At 32.4% G+C, this 19,036-nt stretch overlaps 1 protein-coding gene across 1 annotated transcript; it reads right to left on the bottom strand.

Annotated features, from left to right (window-relative positions):
- Positions 1–12,314: 12,314 nt before the first annotated feature.
- On the bottom strand, positions 12,315–15,703 carry LOC142622003 (protein DETOXIFICATION 54). Its single transcript, XM_075795404.1, has 4 exons — positions 15,358–15,703; positions 15,001–15,114; positions 13,980–14,873; positions 12,315–13,076 (listed from the first exon to the last, which is right to left on the bottom strand). Exons 2-4 carry the CDS (start codon positions 15,052–15,054, stop codon positions 12,516–12,518), a joined length of 1,509 nt encoding a protein of 502 aa, XP_075651519.1. The 5' UTR covers positions 15,055–15,114; positions 15,358–15,703; the 3' UTR covers positions 12,315–12,515.
- Between the last annotated feature and the right edge of the window lie 3,333 nt (positions 15,704–19,036).

Raw genomic sequence — 19,036 nt, forward strand, 5'->3', positions numbered from 1 at the left:
TAGTAGAAGCTCATATAATAATATTGATTGTGAAAAATATTATTAATTTTAGAAATATCTTCAAAACAAATAATAGGAATAAAGGAAAAAAGAGAACACTGATGATTTATGTGGTTCAATAATAGTCTACATCTACAAGTAACAACGAAGAGAATATTTCACTTAACAAATTGGGAGAATACAAATATGATATAGAGGTAATCCCACATAACCCTCTACCCTTATACTCCCAAAAGGCACTCATTCACAAATATAAAGATTAGGGATTGCAACTAATGCTTCGTTTATTTCGAAGTAAAATATTTTACATGTAAAACATTTTCAGTAAAATATTTTCAAGTTTTTGGTGTGATATGTAAAATTTTTCAAACAAAAACTAGCAGCTCAACCATTAGATCCATCGGTGCTAGAGGAGACCAAATTGTTGTTTTGACTGTCGGACCAATGGGTCCAGCAATCAAACTGCTGGCACCCACCGTTGGAGCAGCGGCTTCAATGACTAGACTGCTGCCATCGACTGTCCAGCGTACTGGACCAATGACTTATTATGTGATTTTGTAAAATGTTTTATCAAGTTTTTAAAGGTAAAATGTTTTACAACTTTTTACAAAAGATTTTACGATTAACAAAAAAAATATTTTACAAATTTGATCACATTTTACATGCAAACAAATACTTGAAAATAGAAAAATATTTTATAGAAAATAGTTTATATAGCATAAAACAAAGAGAAATTCTCTACATTACACAACAGCCTCAAAGAGATTTCTCTCCAAAACCAATAAACTAAAGCCAAATACAAAATACCAAACTACAGTATCACACACAAACCAATATTCTACTGCCTAAACCAAATAACAAACTGTAGCACCAAATAACAAATTTCCCAACAAATACAAATTGCAAGTTTGCAACGCCACCTAGAGACAGCTTTTCAGTTTTCACAGACTAATCCAAAGTCTATCCATGAGGAAGGACCTTTATTCCAAAGCCACATAATCTAATATGTTCTTTTGTTTGTTTGTTTTTGTTTTTTCTTCTAATGTGGATTTTTCCATTAAGATGTTAATATGGCCTCTCTTTAAAAAAAAAAAAAAAAAAAAATTCAATTTTCAAATTATATTTTAGTGACAAATAAATATTCTATTGGCCACATCATCAAATTTTGTTAAAGTGACAATAACAAGAACTAAAGTGAAACATTATCCAAAAACTCAAGGATGAAAATAAAAGATATGAATACACAAAGGATCAAAATGAAACTTCCCCTTTAGGGTACAGTCCTTAGAGATAATCATAGGAGAGGATATTTACGAAAATTCCCAAAATGCATAATTTTTTTAATGAATGAAAGGAGTGTATAGTCCTATAGAGACATAAAAGAACCATATCCCTGTCTGCGGAGCCCATACTCGGACAACAACTTTCGAGATATGAATAAATTGAAAACATGGGATCTTTCTTTTAATTTACAAACATGTGAAAGTTTTTTTTACTGTTTTTTTTTTTTTTGTTCTGCTTGAAGATATATCATGAAAGTTACAACTTGAAGTTGAGGCTTTCAGGTTCATTGGTAAAACATAAAGTAGGGCACAATTTTATTATTGGAATTTGTTGCTTTAAAGTATAATTGGTTAATAAAACTTTGGTATCATTGAAGCCAAATCTGCCAATCATAGAAATAGAATCCCAAAAATTGCCTTTATGTTGGGCCTTTTATAGGCCTAACCCACGTGACCTAAGATCTCCTATCAAAGGTAAAATCCCCAACCCCCCAACCAAAATAAAAGCACCACGTAGAAGCAAAGGACGCATTATACATCAAATCAATGGCAACTCATAGGAACAAAAAATTGACCTCTCTTCTTGTCTTCTTATACTTGAAGCCCCTACATGTATGTGATGGGGACTTTTCTTTTTCGTCTTCTTTATTTATTTACATAATTATCACATCATCATTGACATTTACTTTTATTTTGATAATACGATTCATTAAATGGTAAATAAGTTACTCAAATCTTAAATATATAATGCAATTAAAAATATATTTGCATGGATATAATGATCATTTGCATGGTGAATTGAAATAATTTTCTTCTGAACCAAATACAAGAAAAAATTCTATCAATTAAATTTTACACAAATTAATGTAATTGTCCTAATCAAAATAAGGATTGAAGCGTACAAAAATTAGTAATTTTATAATATGTCTTCAATTTGTAAGTTCAAAGATTTTTGGGCTAGTCCACTTATGAGATGAGATGGAAATTGGTTCTTAATTCTTATATCATTTGGCAGAAAAATGAGGATGGAAATTTGGGATCTTTGCCACAATTTTTAGTTTTACTATTCAACAACCTATAGATCAAATCTTAGAGCTTTTAACTAGACCAATGATTGAAGCTTGTATCTTTCTTTATACGTTGGGAGCTATAGTTGGTGCTCAAATGTACTGTTGTTTAAAAGGAAAAATATATAAGTTTATAATTTTTTTTTTTTGGTCTTTTAAGAAATAAACACACACCGACATAAGCCTTAAGTACATGATCCAAACACATATATTAAAGATTAGGTGGAATTCCTAAAATAACCCCAAAACTTATCATTAGTGACAAATTAAACCTTAAATCTTTTAAGTTTGTCATTTTAATCACCAAACTTTTTTTTATTTATTTTTTATTTTAAAGAATCAACACCACCAAACTTTATAAGTCATGTGACAATCTAAACACTTTATCCATATCAAGGAAGTCAATACCGTACCGGAGGCTGTACCGGTTTAGCTAGTGGTACGATATATTTCGGGTACCGGTCAATACCGGTGTACCGTTTCGGATTTACCGCTATTTTTTACTATTTTATACAATATATAAAATTATAATGATTTTTTTTTTACAAACATTTAGTTATAAATATTATTTTATTGGTATGTTTAATGTTTTATAGATATCCTAATATAAATCACATTATTATATATTATTATTATTATTATTATTAATTGTGGTGTACTGTGTAAAGAATATTCAATCACCGGAACAAAAGTTGTAAAACTAATATACCTTATTATACTATACCTTATTATAATAATAATAAAATAAAGAAAGATAAAACTTAGTCTAGAAGTTTACAGCTGTACAACACTTTTTTTTAAAATTTTTTTTTTTATCTTATGGGTAAACCAAACAGCTGTACAACACTTCAGCTGTACAACGCTTCAACCCTTAGTCTAGAAGTTTACTAGTACCCATTTTGCATTCTCTGTGAAAAGAGCCGCCGCCATCTCCAGCTCTCTCAACTTTCAAAGAAGTTTACTAGTTCGGTCAAAGTGAACTACTTCACAGCAGTGTTGAGCAGTTCTTAAGTCTTAACCAGTGTAGAGCAAGAGAGAAAGAGGTGTATTGGCCATGGCAGAGTGGCAAGAGAGATAGAGGCGTACCAGTGTTGCCGCCGAGGAGTGGCGTTACAGACTCCTAGCAAGAACACTGGTAGCGTGGTTAACTAGCCATGGCAAGCGGCGCAATTGGGACGGTACCAATGTCGCTGCCGAGGAGTGTTTTTTTTTTTTGAGTTTATATATGTTGTAAATTTGGAATTTATATATGTTCACTGGTTACCTTTTGCATTTTTTTTTTCATTTTTCTCCTTCTTTCTGCTGGGTTTTCTTGGCTTACTCAGATTTGTATTTCGTGTTTCGGCCCGGTATCCATTTACCGGCCGAAACAGCCGGATTTCGCCGGTACGGCCGGTACGACCGGTATTTTTTTCGGTACGAAACAGGGGGTGTACTGTACTGGTTCATTGGCCGGTACGATATATACCGGCCGTACCGGCCGGTACGGTACGGTATCACCCACACTGATCCATATATATCTACTAATTAAAATTCATTAAATATAATTGTCACCCTTTCTTTCTTTATTCTTTTTATTGATAAGACTTTGTCACTCTTTCTTACATGTGTTTAAAAGTCTCTCTCTCTCTCTCTCTCTCTCTCTCTCTCTCTCTCTCAATAAAACAACACTGTTTTGATGTCCACTCTCTCTAATTTGGAGAAGAAGATAATCACCCACAGCAGGACATGACTTTTTTGGATGTGATAACTGCTAATTAGAATTTCCCTTCCGCTAAATTAAGGGTGGCAATTCATGTTTGCAAGTTGGGTTTGTGTCGTGTTGAGTCATGAGTATTTGACTATATGGATTAACTTGAACCCAACTTGTTTTGTAAACGTGTCAAGGAACCTCAACCTCAACTCAACCTATTTATTAAACAGGTTGACTCGACACAATACATTTAACCCATTAAATTAACAAATCATGTAAAAGTCAATACAAATAACTCGTATGATAAATAGGTTATATCTAACTTGAATAACCTATTATCAATTCCCATATATCTAAAATTAAAATACAATTTGTATTAAAAAAATTAATAATACAATTATTACCATAAATATAGTAATAAACATGTAATTAGAACAAAAAATAAAGCAATAATAACAAAAACTAATACTTTTATAATCTAAACGGGTCAGACAAGTTCACATGTTGAACACGAACATGACCCATTTATTAAACAGGTTAGCCATGTCGATCCAAATATGGCTCGAACCTGTTTAGCATCAACTTACAATTTGTATATAAACGGGTTAATCGTGTCAAGTTCGCAGGTCGTGTCAGATTTCACCACCCTTACACTAAATAAGGACTTTCGTTTGTGATTTTTAACAAATATGGACAAGGTATTTAAATTGTCATAATTTATAAAATTTAGGATTTAAGATGACAAAAATAAAAAGTCAACATTAAATTTGTCACCCCGGATATAAATTTAGGGTTTTTTTTTTTGGGGGGGACTTTACCCATAAAATTATTCAGTATTGATCCCACATAAAAATTAGGGATTTATTATGGGATGAAATTCTATAAAATGTTTAGATTCTTATATTATTTTGTTTAGCAGAACAATAAGAACCGAGGCACGGCTATGTTATAAGGCTGTCGCAAATTCTAATATTATTTTGTTACCATTCAACAACTTATAGATAAAATGATATACTGTTGAACTGACCAAAATTTGCATTTTTCGTAGAACTTTTGGAACTAATTTGGCAAATCAAAGAAAGTTGGCTGCTGTGCCTCGTTGATGAAAATATATTGTAAATGTAGTCTCAAACACTAGAGGGTGACTTGGATCGGTCTTAAAATTCATCATTTTGCATAAAAGTAGCTTTTCTAAAGACTCAACCCTCAAACTTATTCTTGACATCCCGAATATTTTACCATTGTAGCATGAATTGTCTCCCTGCTATAAACTGTAAAATTATGATTTGATATCGGGTCACTCTTACATAATTTGATAATTTCAGCTAGCAACCACTTCATTCATGCATCTGCACATCCTCAAGTAAGTGGAGGTGGTGACTTGAACTGTTCACCTCATAATAATAACATTGCGGCTATATGTTTTTCATTATCATTGGATATCTCACGTTTGTAATTGCATTGCTGGCACCAGAAGCCGTATGGCTTATCTAGATGTCAATGTAGCATCTCAGAATTAACATCAGTACTAGGTGTCTTGCTGTGTTATATATTACTAGATATTCCTTAATTACACTGTAACTTTTGATGCCACCAAACAATCTTCACACATGTTGAGAGCTGTATGAAAAATTCTAGCATTACTAACATTGCTGGATGTTCAATGATCTAACTAACCCTAAAAGAAAAGCTATTTCTCTTTGTATATATTGCCAATTTCCGTTTCTATACCGTCTTAATATTATCTCATTTCATTTACTAATTACGTTAAATTATTGCTAAAAGGAAAACATACATGTTCTAACAATAAAAAGACCCCAACGATTTTTTAAAATTTGTGTTTATTAATCAGCATGACCATGCAACAGGGAACTGAGGCTGCAAATATGCTCAAATTGGAGGCATGGATTCGAAAAAAAAAAAAAAGAAGCTATATTATTGAAATTATATTTAGTTTTATATTCTGAGATAAGATTAAAAAAAAATTTCACTTATTAAAAGAAAAATTACAACTCTTTTCTTCTTTTTGATGGTTTTGTTTAATTGAAAAAAAAAAAGGAACAAAACAAAACATATCACATTCAGTCGTTTCATTTTGAAAACCAGATGCTCAAAGATATTTCATTCTCCAAGATGGGACATTGAAAAGAAAATCATTTGGAATTGAAAATTCAAGGCAAAATGGTTTATCTAACTTGTGCTTTGAGAGCACTAACCAGCCAAGATGTCTTTCATCAACAAAAACAAAACAAAAACAAAAAAACAAAAAAAGCCACACAATCTGAGATGTCATAGTCCAGGTGCTGCATAAAGTGATTTATTTTTAATTTTTCCTGCTGGACAGTTCTTGCATAAAGTTACTTCAATGTGGATCATCCCCATCCATTGCTTTAATTTTTTTGGAGTGTAAAGAGCCCACTTCACCAATGATCAGTGCTAATAATGCCCAACATGAATATCTTTGCGATTGTTTAGCTGTTGAAACTTGAAACATCAAAAAGAACGTCAGTTCTAAGCTTTTGATTGATTGACGTATAAAAGTACCAATAGGACAATTGTTGACAGAGTAGCACCCTATCAATCTCCATAAATCGACATTCCATTGCACATACCGGACCTGCCGCGTGTGGTGGTGGTGGTGTGGCAGCGTTAGGTGGAGTAAGGTTGTTTTTTAAATTGGAAAAATTACATTTTATTATTCAAATCCATACTCTTTTGTACTTGATCCTTAAACTATGAACGTTGACACTTCTCCCCCTTAAACTACTACCATGTAACACTATAAGTTTGGAAAATAAATGTACATTCTCATAGTTTATATAGGATAAGTGTAAAAGATGTGTAGTTTAAGGAAGTAAAATGTATATTCTCATAGTTTAGAGGGTAGATATAAAATAATATAGTTTAAGTGAGATAAAATGTGCATTCTCATAATTTAAGGACTAAAAGTTTGTTTGGATATCGTTTATTTTGCTAAAACTGAAAACTTATTGTTGAAAGTACTGTAGATAAAGATAAAAGTTAGTTGAAATAGTATAATGGCGCTCATGAATAGTACTAAAAAGTGCAGTGGGCCCATGAATAGTAGCAAAAATAAGCTGAATAGTGAAATGATTTATTATTTTCATTGCTTCCCAATTGCATACTAAAGCTTGGTTTGGATAGCTGAATGCGTCTAGCGTTCAACGTTTCCAGCCTCCTTTTTTTTTTTTTCCTTCCTGCACAGGTTTCAACCAGCGACAAGAGCACTATTCATCACTGTGCTGTACTGTTCATGCACTGTTCATAAACAGTACCAGCACTTTTCAGTTTTTTTTTTTTTTATATTTAAAATGGGACTTGTTGTACTATTCACACATTTAAAAATTATTTTGCTACAGTGTTTTCAGTTTTCAGTTTTCAGCTGTATCCAAACAGACCCTAAGTGTCTATTTGGCTAGCTTATTTTTTGCCAACTTAATTTACTATTCAACTTATTTTTGCTACTATTCATGGGTCTCATTGTACTATTTCAACTAACATTTACCTTTATCTACTGTACTTTCAGTAAAAAAAAATTTCAATTTCAACAAAATAAACGGATCCCAAACAAACCCTAAGTGTAAAAGGGGTATAGTTTAGGATGAAAAGTGTAATTTTCCCTTATAATTTTAATAAAAATGATATATTATGTGTAAATTACTAAATTTTACTGATGATCCTATAATGAAAAAAAAAAACTCGACTTTATTATGTTTATATATGTATATATAAAAGAAATAAAAAAAACTCATTTAAAAATTTATGGTTTCATTTTTTCTTTTAAATATTTTCCTTTTTTCTGTATATAACTCATTAATTTTAGGAGTATTTAAAAAATTTTTTTCCAAAAAAATTTAAGTAAATCTTCTTGCTAAAAACTTTTTAAATTTTAAAACTTCAAACACATTCCATTTTGCATTTAGAAAAGTTAGGGATATTTGAATGCATGGATATATATATATATTCATTAGAAGAAAAAATGTTACGACTTTTATGGTTAAGAATTAATTTGGAACATGTTCTACTTTGTCCCATAAATAATTAAATAAAAAGTTTTTCGTTGAGTTTTGTCACTATTATATTTCTCTTATGTATATACTATATGTTCAAACATTTAAAGTGATATTTATTATTTAATTCATCTAAAGTTAATTGATTTATATACATGAGTTTTCTAAACTATTGCCATACTCCAATATGTCATATATAATTATTTAAAAAATATTGATTTAAAATGTTTAAAAATATCTAATTGTGATTAATATAATTTAAAGGATAATTGCACATGCACAGTGAAAGAAAATATTTGTTTTGAATTATATAAAATTGAGTTTATGAAATTTTGTTATGTACAAAAAATATATATTATAAATAATAAAAGGATTAAGTATGTACATATGTATATATGTATGTGTGATTTGGATTTAAAAATTATATATATATATATATATATACACAAACACTAGCTAGTTTAAGATATTCAGTTGGTTATGTATTTTTTAACAATTTGTGCCAACTTTTAAACCTCACAAGCATCAACACTCTTTTTTCCCCTTAAAGGAAAAAGAAAAGGCTAAATCATTCAATTTTTCTGTTAAGAAAAATGTTGAAAACTTGTTCAAATTTGTTTTTTTTTTTTTGAGTAAGACCTTCCTTTTGTTTTAACCAAGAGAAAAAGTTAATGGATGAATGCATAGGTTTAAGAAATATTCTTAGAAAATTTTTATGTTAAAAAAATTATTTATTTATTTTATAACTTTTTATATTTTTCATAAAAATTATATCAAAACTTTCAAAAATTTGTCTAATAACAAGTACTCTCAGATCACTTGTGAACTATACCCACTAACTAATATCCCAGGAGTCCTTTTATTTTTCTTACTTTCATTTCATTTTTACTCTGAATGCATATCTTTTAGTGGAGCAGATGCAATCGGAAAAGCCACGTTTAATAATAGTAGTCTTTATGTCATCAATTCGTTGAGGTATGGTTTGATACCCACACCACACTGTTCTGTAGGCCACTTGGTAGAGCCAAGTTTAGGCACAAATGAACCATCTTTTGTCATCAATGTACCAAAGTTTAAATTTCTGCTTTATTGTTTTTTATTTTATTTTATTTATCATTATCCCTTTTTTGGCTAGCCAAGAACATTATATTACCAAGGTAGTCCCCGATCAAATTATATATATATATATATATATATATATATATATATATATATATATAAAAGTAGAGATTTAAACATTGAAACACAGTCAAGTACTAACGAATAGAGTTACAGGACTCTTTAACAATTTTAATAACACTACATTTCAACATGGATTAAGAGCTATATTTCCCTCTTTGATGCAAAATGACCTTAAGATATTCATAAGCAAATGCATTTCTTAGACGGCTATTGTAAATAAATAATTTCCTTTTTACTCAGTTTGGTAGCATCTAAAGGGATTTTGTGGGCTATAAATCGTCATTCAATATTGTCAAAGTAGGCTTCTGTTAAGAGTGGTGTGAATACGGTTCACCTTGAGTTATTTTTGCATATGGAACGACCATTCTTAAAAGGAAAATTATTGATAGGTAACCATTTCTTTTTTTTTTTTAGAAGGTAACAACAAAATTGGTTTCAATCCAATTTTATTAATAATTTTTTTCTGGAAAGAAGTTGTAATCGATTTCAATCCATAATTTAAAAAAAAGTACTCAGTTCATGCATATGGTCATTGTCTCCCCCAGCCTCCGCCCCCCCCTAAACTCTAGTCTTGTATGGTGTGGGATCGCCTGAATAATACTAGGACTTAGTGACTTACCACTAATCAAATAGTCAAATTCACAATTCCCGAACTCATAGTTGTGATAAATTACAAGAATTTCCTACCACTAATCTTCACCTTCAGTGGTACCCATATTCAGCATGGCCTAAGTAAAATTTGCATCAATTTGAACCGAAATGTAAAGCCATTGGGTGTTTCAGCACAAATTGCATATCAATATCAACTATAAAAAGTTCACACAACTAGGAGTTTCATAATCTTAAGTTCTCATTGTCATCATCAACACTAATGGCATTCAACTCATCACCTTCTAGACACTCCCTGGGCATTGGACTTGCCATTGCTCCCACCAACTTTCATCTTCTTTGCTTGTCTTTGTCCTTAGAATTAAGATTAGGGCTTACATAATCACCAGATTGGCCAAACATGTAGTCCACCAATGCATTTCCAGCAGCCATGGCATTAGGTAAATCACGATGCATGCCCCTGCCTTCATAATTTCATTTGTGCCTAAAGTTGCAAACCCCACAACATAACTTGTGATTTGAATTTTTGTATGTGCTACCAAAATTTAATGAAACTGTTATTTAAGATGATGTCAGCATAAAGTTATCTTTACCAACTCTTTAATGTATAACTATATCTGTACCTAGGCAAATCAGTTTTTGTCATTAATAAGAATTAGTGTTTGTCATTCTAATTTAGGAATAATTATTGGATAATTATTTGATACTTCTGAAGTATTATAAATGCATACTCCTGCCTCTTACATAATTGTGGGTTTTATTAATTAAATTTATGATAAAATTCACAATTCAAATGAGAGGGAAGAGTAGGCATTTATGATACTCCTGGAGTATTCAATAATTTTTCCTAATATAGCAACTTGATAATTCCCTTTCTTGTCTCAGCTCAATTCTCTCTCTCTATTGAAACTTCTCAATTTCCATTGCATTAGTCACCACTTTTCTTTCTTTATTTCTTTTGGGAAACAAACACATGCGCACTTGCACACACAAAATGTATAAGGTAGATGAAATAAGTTCTAACACAAAAACACCACAAATTTCACTTGAAAATTATGGTAACTTTTAAAAAATGGTAAGACAAAACTAACAAATATACTACATGCAACATACTTACTTAAGTAATATGAGACAATTATCTATTTTTTTTCTCTTGTTAGAAAAAAAAAAAAAACAAATGCACATGAATTTTAATAATATGAATTATTGTTAGCTTTTATTTATTTTTATTACTTTTTGTTAGAGATATATTAGCTCATTAGCATAAGCCCAAGCCTAATTCTATTTTGTGTGCAAGCCAAATTTCCTACTTGTACTAGAAGTCTATTAGTTTAGGGTTTAGTCTACTATATATACACATGTTATGGTTCATTGTAACATATGGATTTGTTCTACACTCTAATATATTATTGATGTAGTCCTTTAGGGTTTCCTCCGTGGATGTAGGCCGTTAGGCTGAACCACGTAATCTTCTTGTGTTATTGTATTCTATACTTTATGCTTTCGCTTCCGCATCCATAATAGCATATTCAACATGGTGTATCAATGCTAATATTTAACATGGTATCAGAGCTGCCTTCCTATGGCCATGTTTTTCTGTCCTTACGGTGTAGTAAGAGCAATCTTTGTCTTCCTCGGTGTTTTTTCGCTGCGTTCATCTTCTTTGGTTTTCCACTACTACAGTCAAAATTCTTCAGTATAGTCATGTCACCGTTAGAAGTCACATCAACACTGCAAGACCATTGCCTTTCTCAAGCCACCGTCACAGAACCAAACTTCATTCAAGGATCTTTTCAACCTAATCAAATCTCAAGATTTCATCAAGTTTCCATCTTGAGTTTGAGAGGGGGTGTTAGAGATATATTAGCCCATTAGCATAAGCCCAAGCCTAATTCTATTTTGTGTGCAAGCCAAGTTTCCTACTTGTATTAGAAGTCTATTAGTTTAGGGTTTAGTCTACTATATATACACATGTTATGGTTCATTGTAACACAGAGATTTGTTCTACACTCTAATATATTATTGATATAGCCCTTTAGGGTTTCCTCCGTGGATGTAGGCCGTTAGGCTGAACTACGTAATCTTCTTGTGTTATTGTGTTCTATACTTTATGTTTTCGCTTCCGCATCCATAATAGCATATTCAACATGGTGTATCAATGCTAATATTTAACACTTTTAACATAAATCAAGGAATTGGTTAGCATTGGCGTACTAACAAGTGCACATTTGGAGGTGGCATAGACACCATACATCATGCATGTTTCCTCCCTCTATTTTCTCGCAAATTTGATGCAGCTATTGGCCTATTGCTTTCAAATATAGCTTCGAGCTCTCTGACAAATATACTCATATTAGTCATATACACCCATAACCACAACAACCGACTAGATTATAGTGCTTGCCCACACTCTTGAAAGTTGAAACGATCACAAAAAACAAAGTCACTATTTAAGGAGCAGCAAAATGTAGGCCATGCTTTCTTAAAATATGTAACAGTTGCATGGGGAGTGATACATTTTTTTCCCAAGAAAATTGGTTCCATGACAACCTCCCATCAAAGTTAAAAAGCACCCATAAAGCAACTAACCAACAAAAAACACATCCCAAATCCCAAAACTAAACCCCACACATTTTTCTTCATGGTTTCTCTAGCCAACATTATACATGTTACCATTTACCAACAACCTTTTACTTTCTTCATCATTGTCACATTCTTCACCATTAAATGGACACATCTCTAACCCAGTGAGATTCCTGGCCTTCAAAGCCTCAGCCTCCCAATTTGTACGTACCAGTACAACATAAAGGACTGAGAAAACACAAGCTATCTGGGCAGAAAGGAGGCCACACCACAGCCCACTAAACCCAAACTTGAGCCAGAAGGCTAGTCCCACAGCAACAGGTGTGCCCACGAAGTAAAATGACCAAAAATTGATATGTGCACCCACGGCAGGCCGAGCTGTGCCACGTATGATGCCACAGCCCGTGGTTTGTGGACAGTTACCAAGCTCACAAAGCCCCATGATAGGCATAACTGAGGCAACCAAGGCTTTGACTTGCACATCATTTGTGAACAACCCTGCCCATCTTTCCCTTAGGATCACTGTCCACGTCACATTGATTATGCCGATTACACCAGCAGACCCCAATGCTACCATTGCTGCTAGTTTGGCTTTGTATGGCCTACCAGCTCCAAGTTCATTCCCTACCTGTACACCAAGTACTGTAACAAATTAAGAATTGATCCGATGATAACACCAAAGATTTCACCATTTACTTAATCATGCATACAGTCCAAACATTTTGGGACCCATGAATGGAATATTTGTGGGAAAAGGCCAACTTCGGGTACACATTTGTTGGGTACATGCTTTTCGTATTGTCAAACATTGAAGGAGTTTGAGCTTTAGTTAGTAAAAATGTAAAATGCGTTACATCTCTCTAATACCTTTGTCCAATCACACCAATCACATTACTTGTGTGACTTATCCGTATATGTGATGCAATTACATAACGGCCAAAACTAGTCTAGTTCCTTTTCAAAAAAAAAAAAAACTACTAGTCTAGTTCAAGGGTTCAACCCACTTCCTTACCCCACACCCCCCCCCCCCCCCCTTTCCCACCAAAAATAAAAAAGGGGCAACGCTGGCTCCTATGATTAATAAACATTGAACATGTGTTTGCATCTTGTCAATTTCGTGCACTGGAGCACTAGAGGTAAGTTGTTTCCATAAAAGTGCGTAAGATAGATGCCATCTATTAAAACTCAATACACACGTAACTCTATTTTGATTAATAATCTAACTGTTAAGTATCAAATAAGTGTGAAATACTGCTACGATAATGTCAAGAATTACCTGATTAATAACATAAATCAAAACAAAATCAGACATGAAGTAACATAATAAAAATGAATTTTAAAACATAAAGTCAAAATAAAAACAACATGAAACTTTAAACCCTAAAATATGAAGTAGTCTTTTAAGTTTTACATATCATTTTAGATAGATGGCGCCATCGAACCAAAACCCAACCTCTACCTTAACTGGAAAAAATTTAAACGAAAACAAGGATACAATACAATAGTCAATAGAGGCGATTGAAGTACTTACTCTGGCAGAGACGCAGCCAGCAAGGGCCATGGGGACAGTGTACATCATGCTAGTGGTCTGAATAAGAATCCCAGTAGCAGCTACAGCCAGAGTTGGATTTGGCAAGTACCCAGCCATCACAGTCACAATCTCATACCACCACCACTCCAAGCATATCCCCAAACAGCTTGGTACCGCTAGTTTTAACAAAGGTCCCACTCCACACCACATTCCTTTCAAATCAACAACGCTATTAATATTATTCCCCACTTTCCACTTCATCTCCCCTCCTTTCCACCAAACATACCCTCCCATCAAAACCACCATATTCAAGTTTGTTAGCACAGAAGCCATAGCCACACCTGGCACCCCAAGATTCATCACCCTAACCAACACTATATTCAATGGTACATGAAAAGTCACGGCCAACAAGGAGCAGTACATCATGGGCTTTGTCACACGCTGTGATCTTAAGAAAACTCTTAGTGGCTGCAACAGTGTGTTTGTCAATAAGTCTGGGAGAGAGTAGATACAGTATGTTGCAGCCATTTTAGTGATTTCTTTATCTTGGCCCATGAACAACATGATGCTTCCTAGATTGACCCACAAAAAGCTGATGGGTATTATGGCCAACAAAAGTATGAGGATCATGCGCTGGAGGGAGAGGGAAAGTAGGTCCCAGTTTTTGCTACCAAAGGCTTGGCTACACACTGGTTCAAGTCCTGAAGTGAGACCCACTAGAACTGAGTAGCCTGTGATGTTGGTGAAGCCGATGGAGAGAGCTCCTCCTGCTAGCTCTAGACGGCCCAAGCGGCCTAAGAACAAGACTGACACTGCTGTTCGAAAAAAAGCCATGAAGTTTGAGGTTGTGGTGGGCAAAGCCATAGACCATAGCTCTTTCAGCTCTTCTACAACCTGTTTGCATTATTAAACATCGAAATGAAACACACAGAGAGAGAGAGAGAGAGAGAGAGAGAGAGAGAGAGAACTGAAAGATTTGAAGAAAAAAAAACTTTTTTTTTTCTTTGAGGGTTTCTTTTACCTGTGAAGCAGAGGGGGTTTTGCAGGAAGAGAAATCAGGGTCTTTCTCTGCCATTTTTTTTTTTTTAATTTTAAGGAAATGGTATCAGCAGGACCTCCTAAAATGGCATACAATCTGCAAGGAAGATTCAATCAAACAGTAAACCGAAATGAAAACCCAAGTTTTGATTGCTTTCTGAAATGGCATGTAGTAGTCTACTTCAGTATAAAAATAAACAAATAACATAAACCCAGAAGTGCTTTCCTTATAATGTCATTCTAGATTAAAATTTATCAATATCATAGGAACCAAGGTTTGTAGTGTTTATAAGAGCAAGAAATCCATAAGAAATTAAAGATTGAACAAAAAAGTTCCGACCTTTACTTCCTAGTTCCTTCTTGGTCACTCTTTGGCTGTGGGAGGAGGTAACGGATATAAGTAGTTAATAAGGAATATATAATGAATTAAAGGAAAGGCTGACAAGGGTTGGTGGGTTTGAGTAAATTCAAGTGCCAAAGGAGGAAAGGAAGTAAACTTGCTTCAAACAGGCTCTGTTTTTCCTTATATGCAATCTTTATGCAGTAAGTAGTAACATAGGAAAAGAGGCTAGGAGAAAGGAAATTAAGCAAAAAAGTAAGACAGTACTTTGACAATGGCTGCGACTGAGACCTATATTCCTATAGTATAGGTTGGGCCGAGGAGGTGGAAGAAAAGTTTGAGAGAGAAAGGGACAGTGAGAATGGAGAGCAGAGTGCGTTTAAAGAAGTTTCGCTTATAAGAGAGAGAGACAGAGGAGAGGTCAGTGGAAACTGGACATAGTTGCTTTCCTTTTACCTTTGTTTTTAGTTTTCACTTCGTTTTCTTTTTTTCTTTTTCAATAAAGTTTTTACTTTTTATTTTCATTGGTAAATATACTCATACACTTCTTTCTCAAAAAATAATAAATAAATAAATAAACTCATACACTTCATGGTATAAAAAAGAATCGCCACATCTCGGTTATCACCCACTGCCACTATCCATACTTACAAGGAAAGTGGAAGTTCCATTTAGGTTGTAGACAATTGGCAAGAATCCAAGTTTTTTTTTTTTTTTTTTTTTAAATAAAATAAAAAATAGAAAGAGAAAAATTCAAAACTAACTTGAGGTAACGTGAAAGTTCCAGTTAGCTTAACTGGTAAAATTTTTACCGAGTCAAAATTGGTAAAGTTTTTTATAGTTGAATAAGAGATTAGAGATTCAGTTTTTATCTCAATTTTTACACCAAAAACCGATTGGTGTCTTGATTTAATGACAAAAAACTATTATTGGGAACAAATGCCATAAATTGAAACTCCCTAAAAAAGAATTAAAAGAAAAACTTGAGATAATGCTTGCTATCATTTTTTTTTTCCAAAAGTATTTAATTTAATCTCTAAGTAAATGTCACTTCACTACGTTTCGTATCGAAATAAAATTTTTTTCAAAAAATGTTTACTCATTTTCAAGTTTTTATTTGTAAGTAAAATGTAGTCAAACTTGTAAAATATTTTCGGTTGATCGTAAAATTATATATAAGAAGTTGTAAAACGTTTTACCTTTAAAAATTTAGTAAAACATTTTATAAAAACACATAGCAGCTTCCCTCACCCCCATCGGAGCCATTGTTTCGACGATTGGTGTTACCATTTTAGCAATTCAATCACCAGATACATTGTTCTATTAACTAGTGCTAGTGGCTCGGTAATCGAAGCCGTCGTTCCAATGGCCAGAGGCATCATTCTAGCCACCAGTGATGGTGGTTTGGTCACCGAACACACCATTCCTATGGTGATTGCCAATATTTTGATTGCCAGAGCCATCGTTATTTGGGTTGCCAGTTCCAACAATTTGATCACCGACCTCTGGCATTAGCAGCTCCAATGGTTGAGCCACCAGTTTTGGTAATTTACTTGAAAAAATTTACTTTTCATACCAAACACCTTAAAATATTTTACTAAAAATGTTTTACATATAAAATATTTTTCTTTAAAGCAAATAGAGCGTTAAACTCATGTATATAATTACCATAATGCAATCATTGTGACCTGTGCAGTCAAGATAAGTTGTTCAAAAGAAGCATAAAACAGAAAACTTAAGTGAGTAGAGAACTTTCAAATGGTATTAAGTATCGCTTGTACTTAGGAAGTAAATTGGATGTTTTTTTAAAAGTCTTGGTTGTATATGGTATTTGTCCAAAGTTCAGAGGTGACTTTTGTATTTTACCTTTGATTAAATATTTGGCCTTCATCTTTTACCCTATATTTCAAAATAATCTCTAACCTTTTAAACGATTTGAGCTCTTAATCTTTTAAACATGCGTCATAAAATCCTTGACATTAACTAGGGGTGGCCGAGTATGACTTGGCAAAAGAAAACACTATACTATAATCAAGCACTACTACTTAGGGGAAATTGAGCTTTTGCTCTTATTTTGCAAAAAATCTAGCAATATGTCCCTGTTTTGAAACTCGATTTTCTCAAAATTGAGTTTCAATGTAAAACTAAATTTTTAGAAAATCGAATTATGCCAAATCAAACTTTAAAAAAAAAAAAAAAAAAAATTGTGGAACTCGAGTTCCATAAATTTTTTTTTTTTTTTTTTGAAGTTTGATTGCCTATAACTCGAATTGTAGAAAATCGAGTTTCAAAACAAGGACACAGACCTAAATAATTTCAAAACATGGACATATTGCTAGATATTTTAAAAAATAAGGGCAAAAGCCCAATTTCTCCCTACTACTTGTATGGAGCCCTAATCACAGTTAAAAAAAAAACATATATATCAGACTTATCAGTTGTTGTAAAAGAACACATGTTACATTTGTGGACCAAAGTGGGCATTTGCGCCTTTCGTCAAAACTTTCCAGCAAAATACTCCTATTCTGAAACTATCTAACAAAATGCCCCTGTTTTGAACTCAATTTTCTAAAAATCGAGTTTTAAAGAAAAACTCAATTTTTAGAAAATCGAGTTATGTGAAATCAAACTTTAAATATATATATATATATATATATATATATATATATATATATATATATATATATATATGTGTGTGTGTGTGTGTGTGTGGAACTCGAGTTCCATTTAAAATTTCTCACATTACGCGATTTTCATCAAATCGAGTTTCAAAACATAAATATTTTGCTACATCTTTTGGGCGAAAGGAGCAAATGCTCATGAGGAACAAAATTTGGGAATCTCACAAATGAAATATATATATATATATATATATATATATATATATATATATATATATATATATATATATATATACACACACTTGTAAGTTGTAGCTATAATTTCTTGATGTATTCCATTGGTATAATTTGTCAGTGTTACATATTCGAGCTTTGATTATCGCACCATGTTTATATTTCAAATTTGACTTGGATAGATGACTTGAATGAGTCTCTTTACAGTTCTAAGTTATTAGATTTTATGGTTTTTTTTTTTTTGTGAGAGAAGATTTTATGGTTATTATGTTATATTTGTCAATTATAAATAAATAAATAAAACTCATAAAACTACTATTGTACCCGGGTAGCTTCTTGGACCAAAAATCGGCATATAGTCTTGAAGGAGTAGATTTTACTCGAAGCTGGTATAGAGGGATTCCCACATCAATGATAGTATAAAGTGATTTGGTTCAACCCTCAATGGAAAAAATGAGGAAGCAAATAGCTAGACAAGCATAGTTATTAAACTTGGATAGGATGTTGACCAGGGTCTATAAGCTAGGTCACTGGTTCAACTAGTAGGCTAATGATCGAACTACAAGATCAAAAAAAAAAAAATATATATATATATATATATATATATATATATATATATATATATAAAGTAAGTTTGAGAAATCATAACATGAATATATAAATTAAAAAAGAAATAAGGAATGGTATATGTCTAAATTAAACTCGCTATTATAATTCAAATTCAAGGTTTCACAAGCAATAGCATTAGAAATTCTATAAAACTCAAAAATATAATAAATGAATGTCAATGATTGGAACAAAATTTTCGCTAAATAAAATCTTGT

This window comes from Castanea sativa, chromosome 1, assembly GCF_040712315.1.
Source record: "Castanea sativa cultivar Marrone di Chiusa Pesio chromosome 1, ASM4071231v1".
NCBI lineage: Eukaryota > Viridiplantae > Streptophyta > Magnoliopsida > Fagales > Fagaceae > Castanea > Castanea sativa.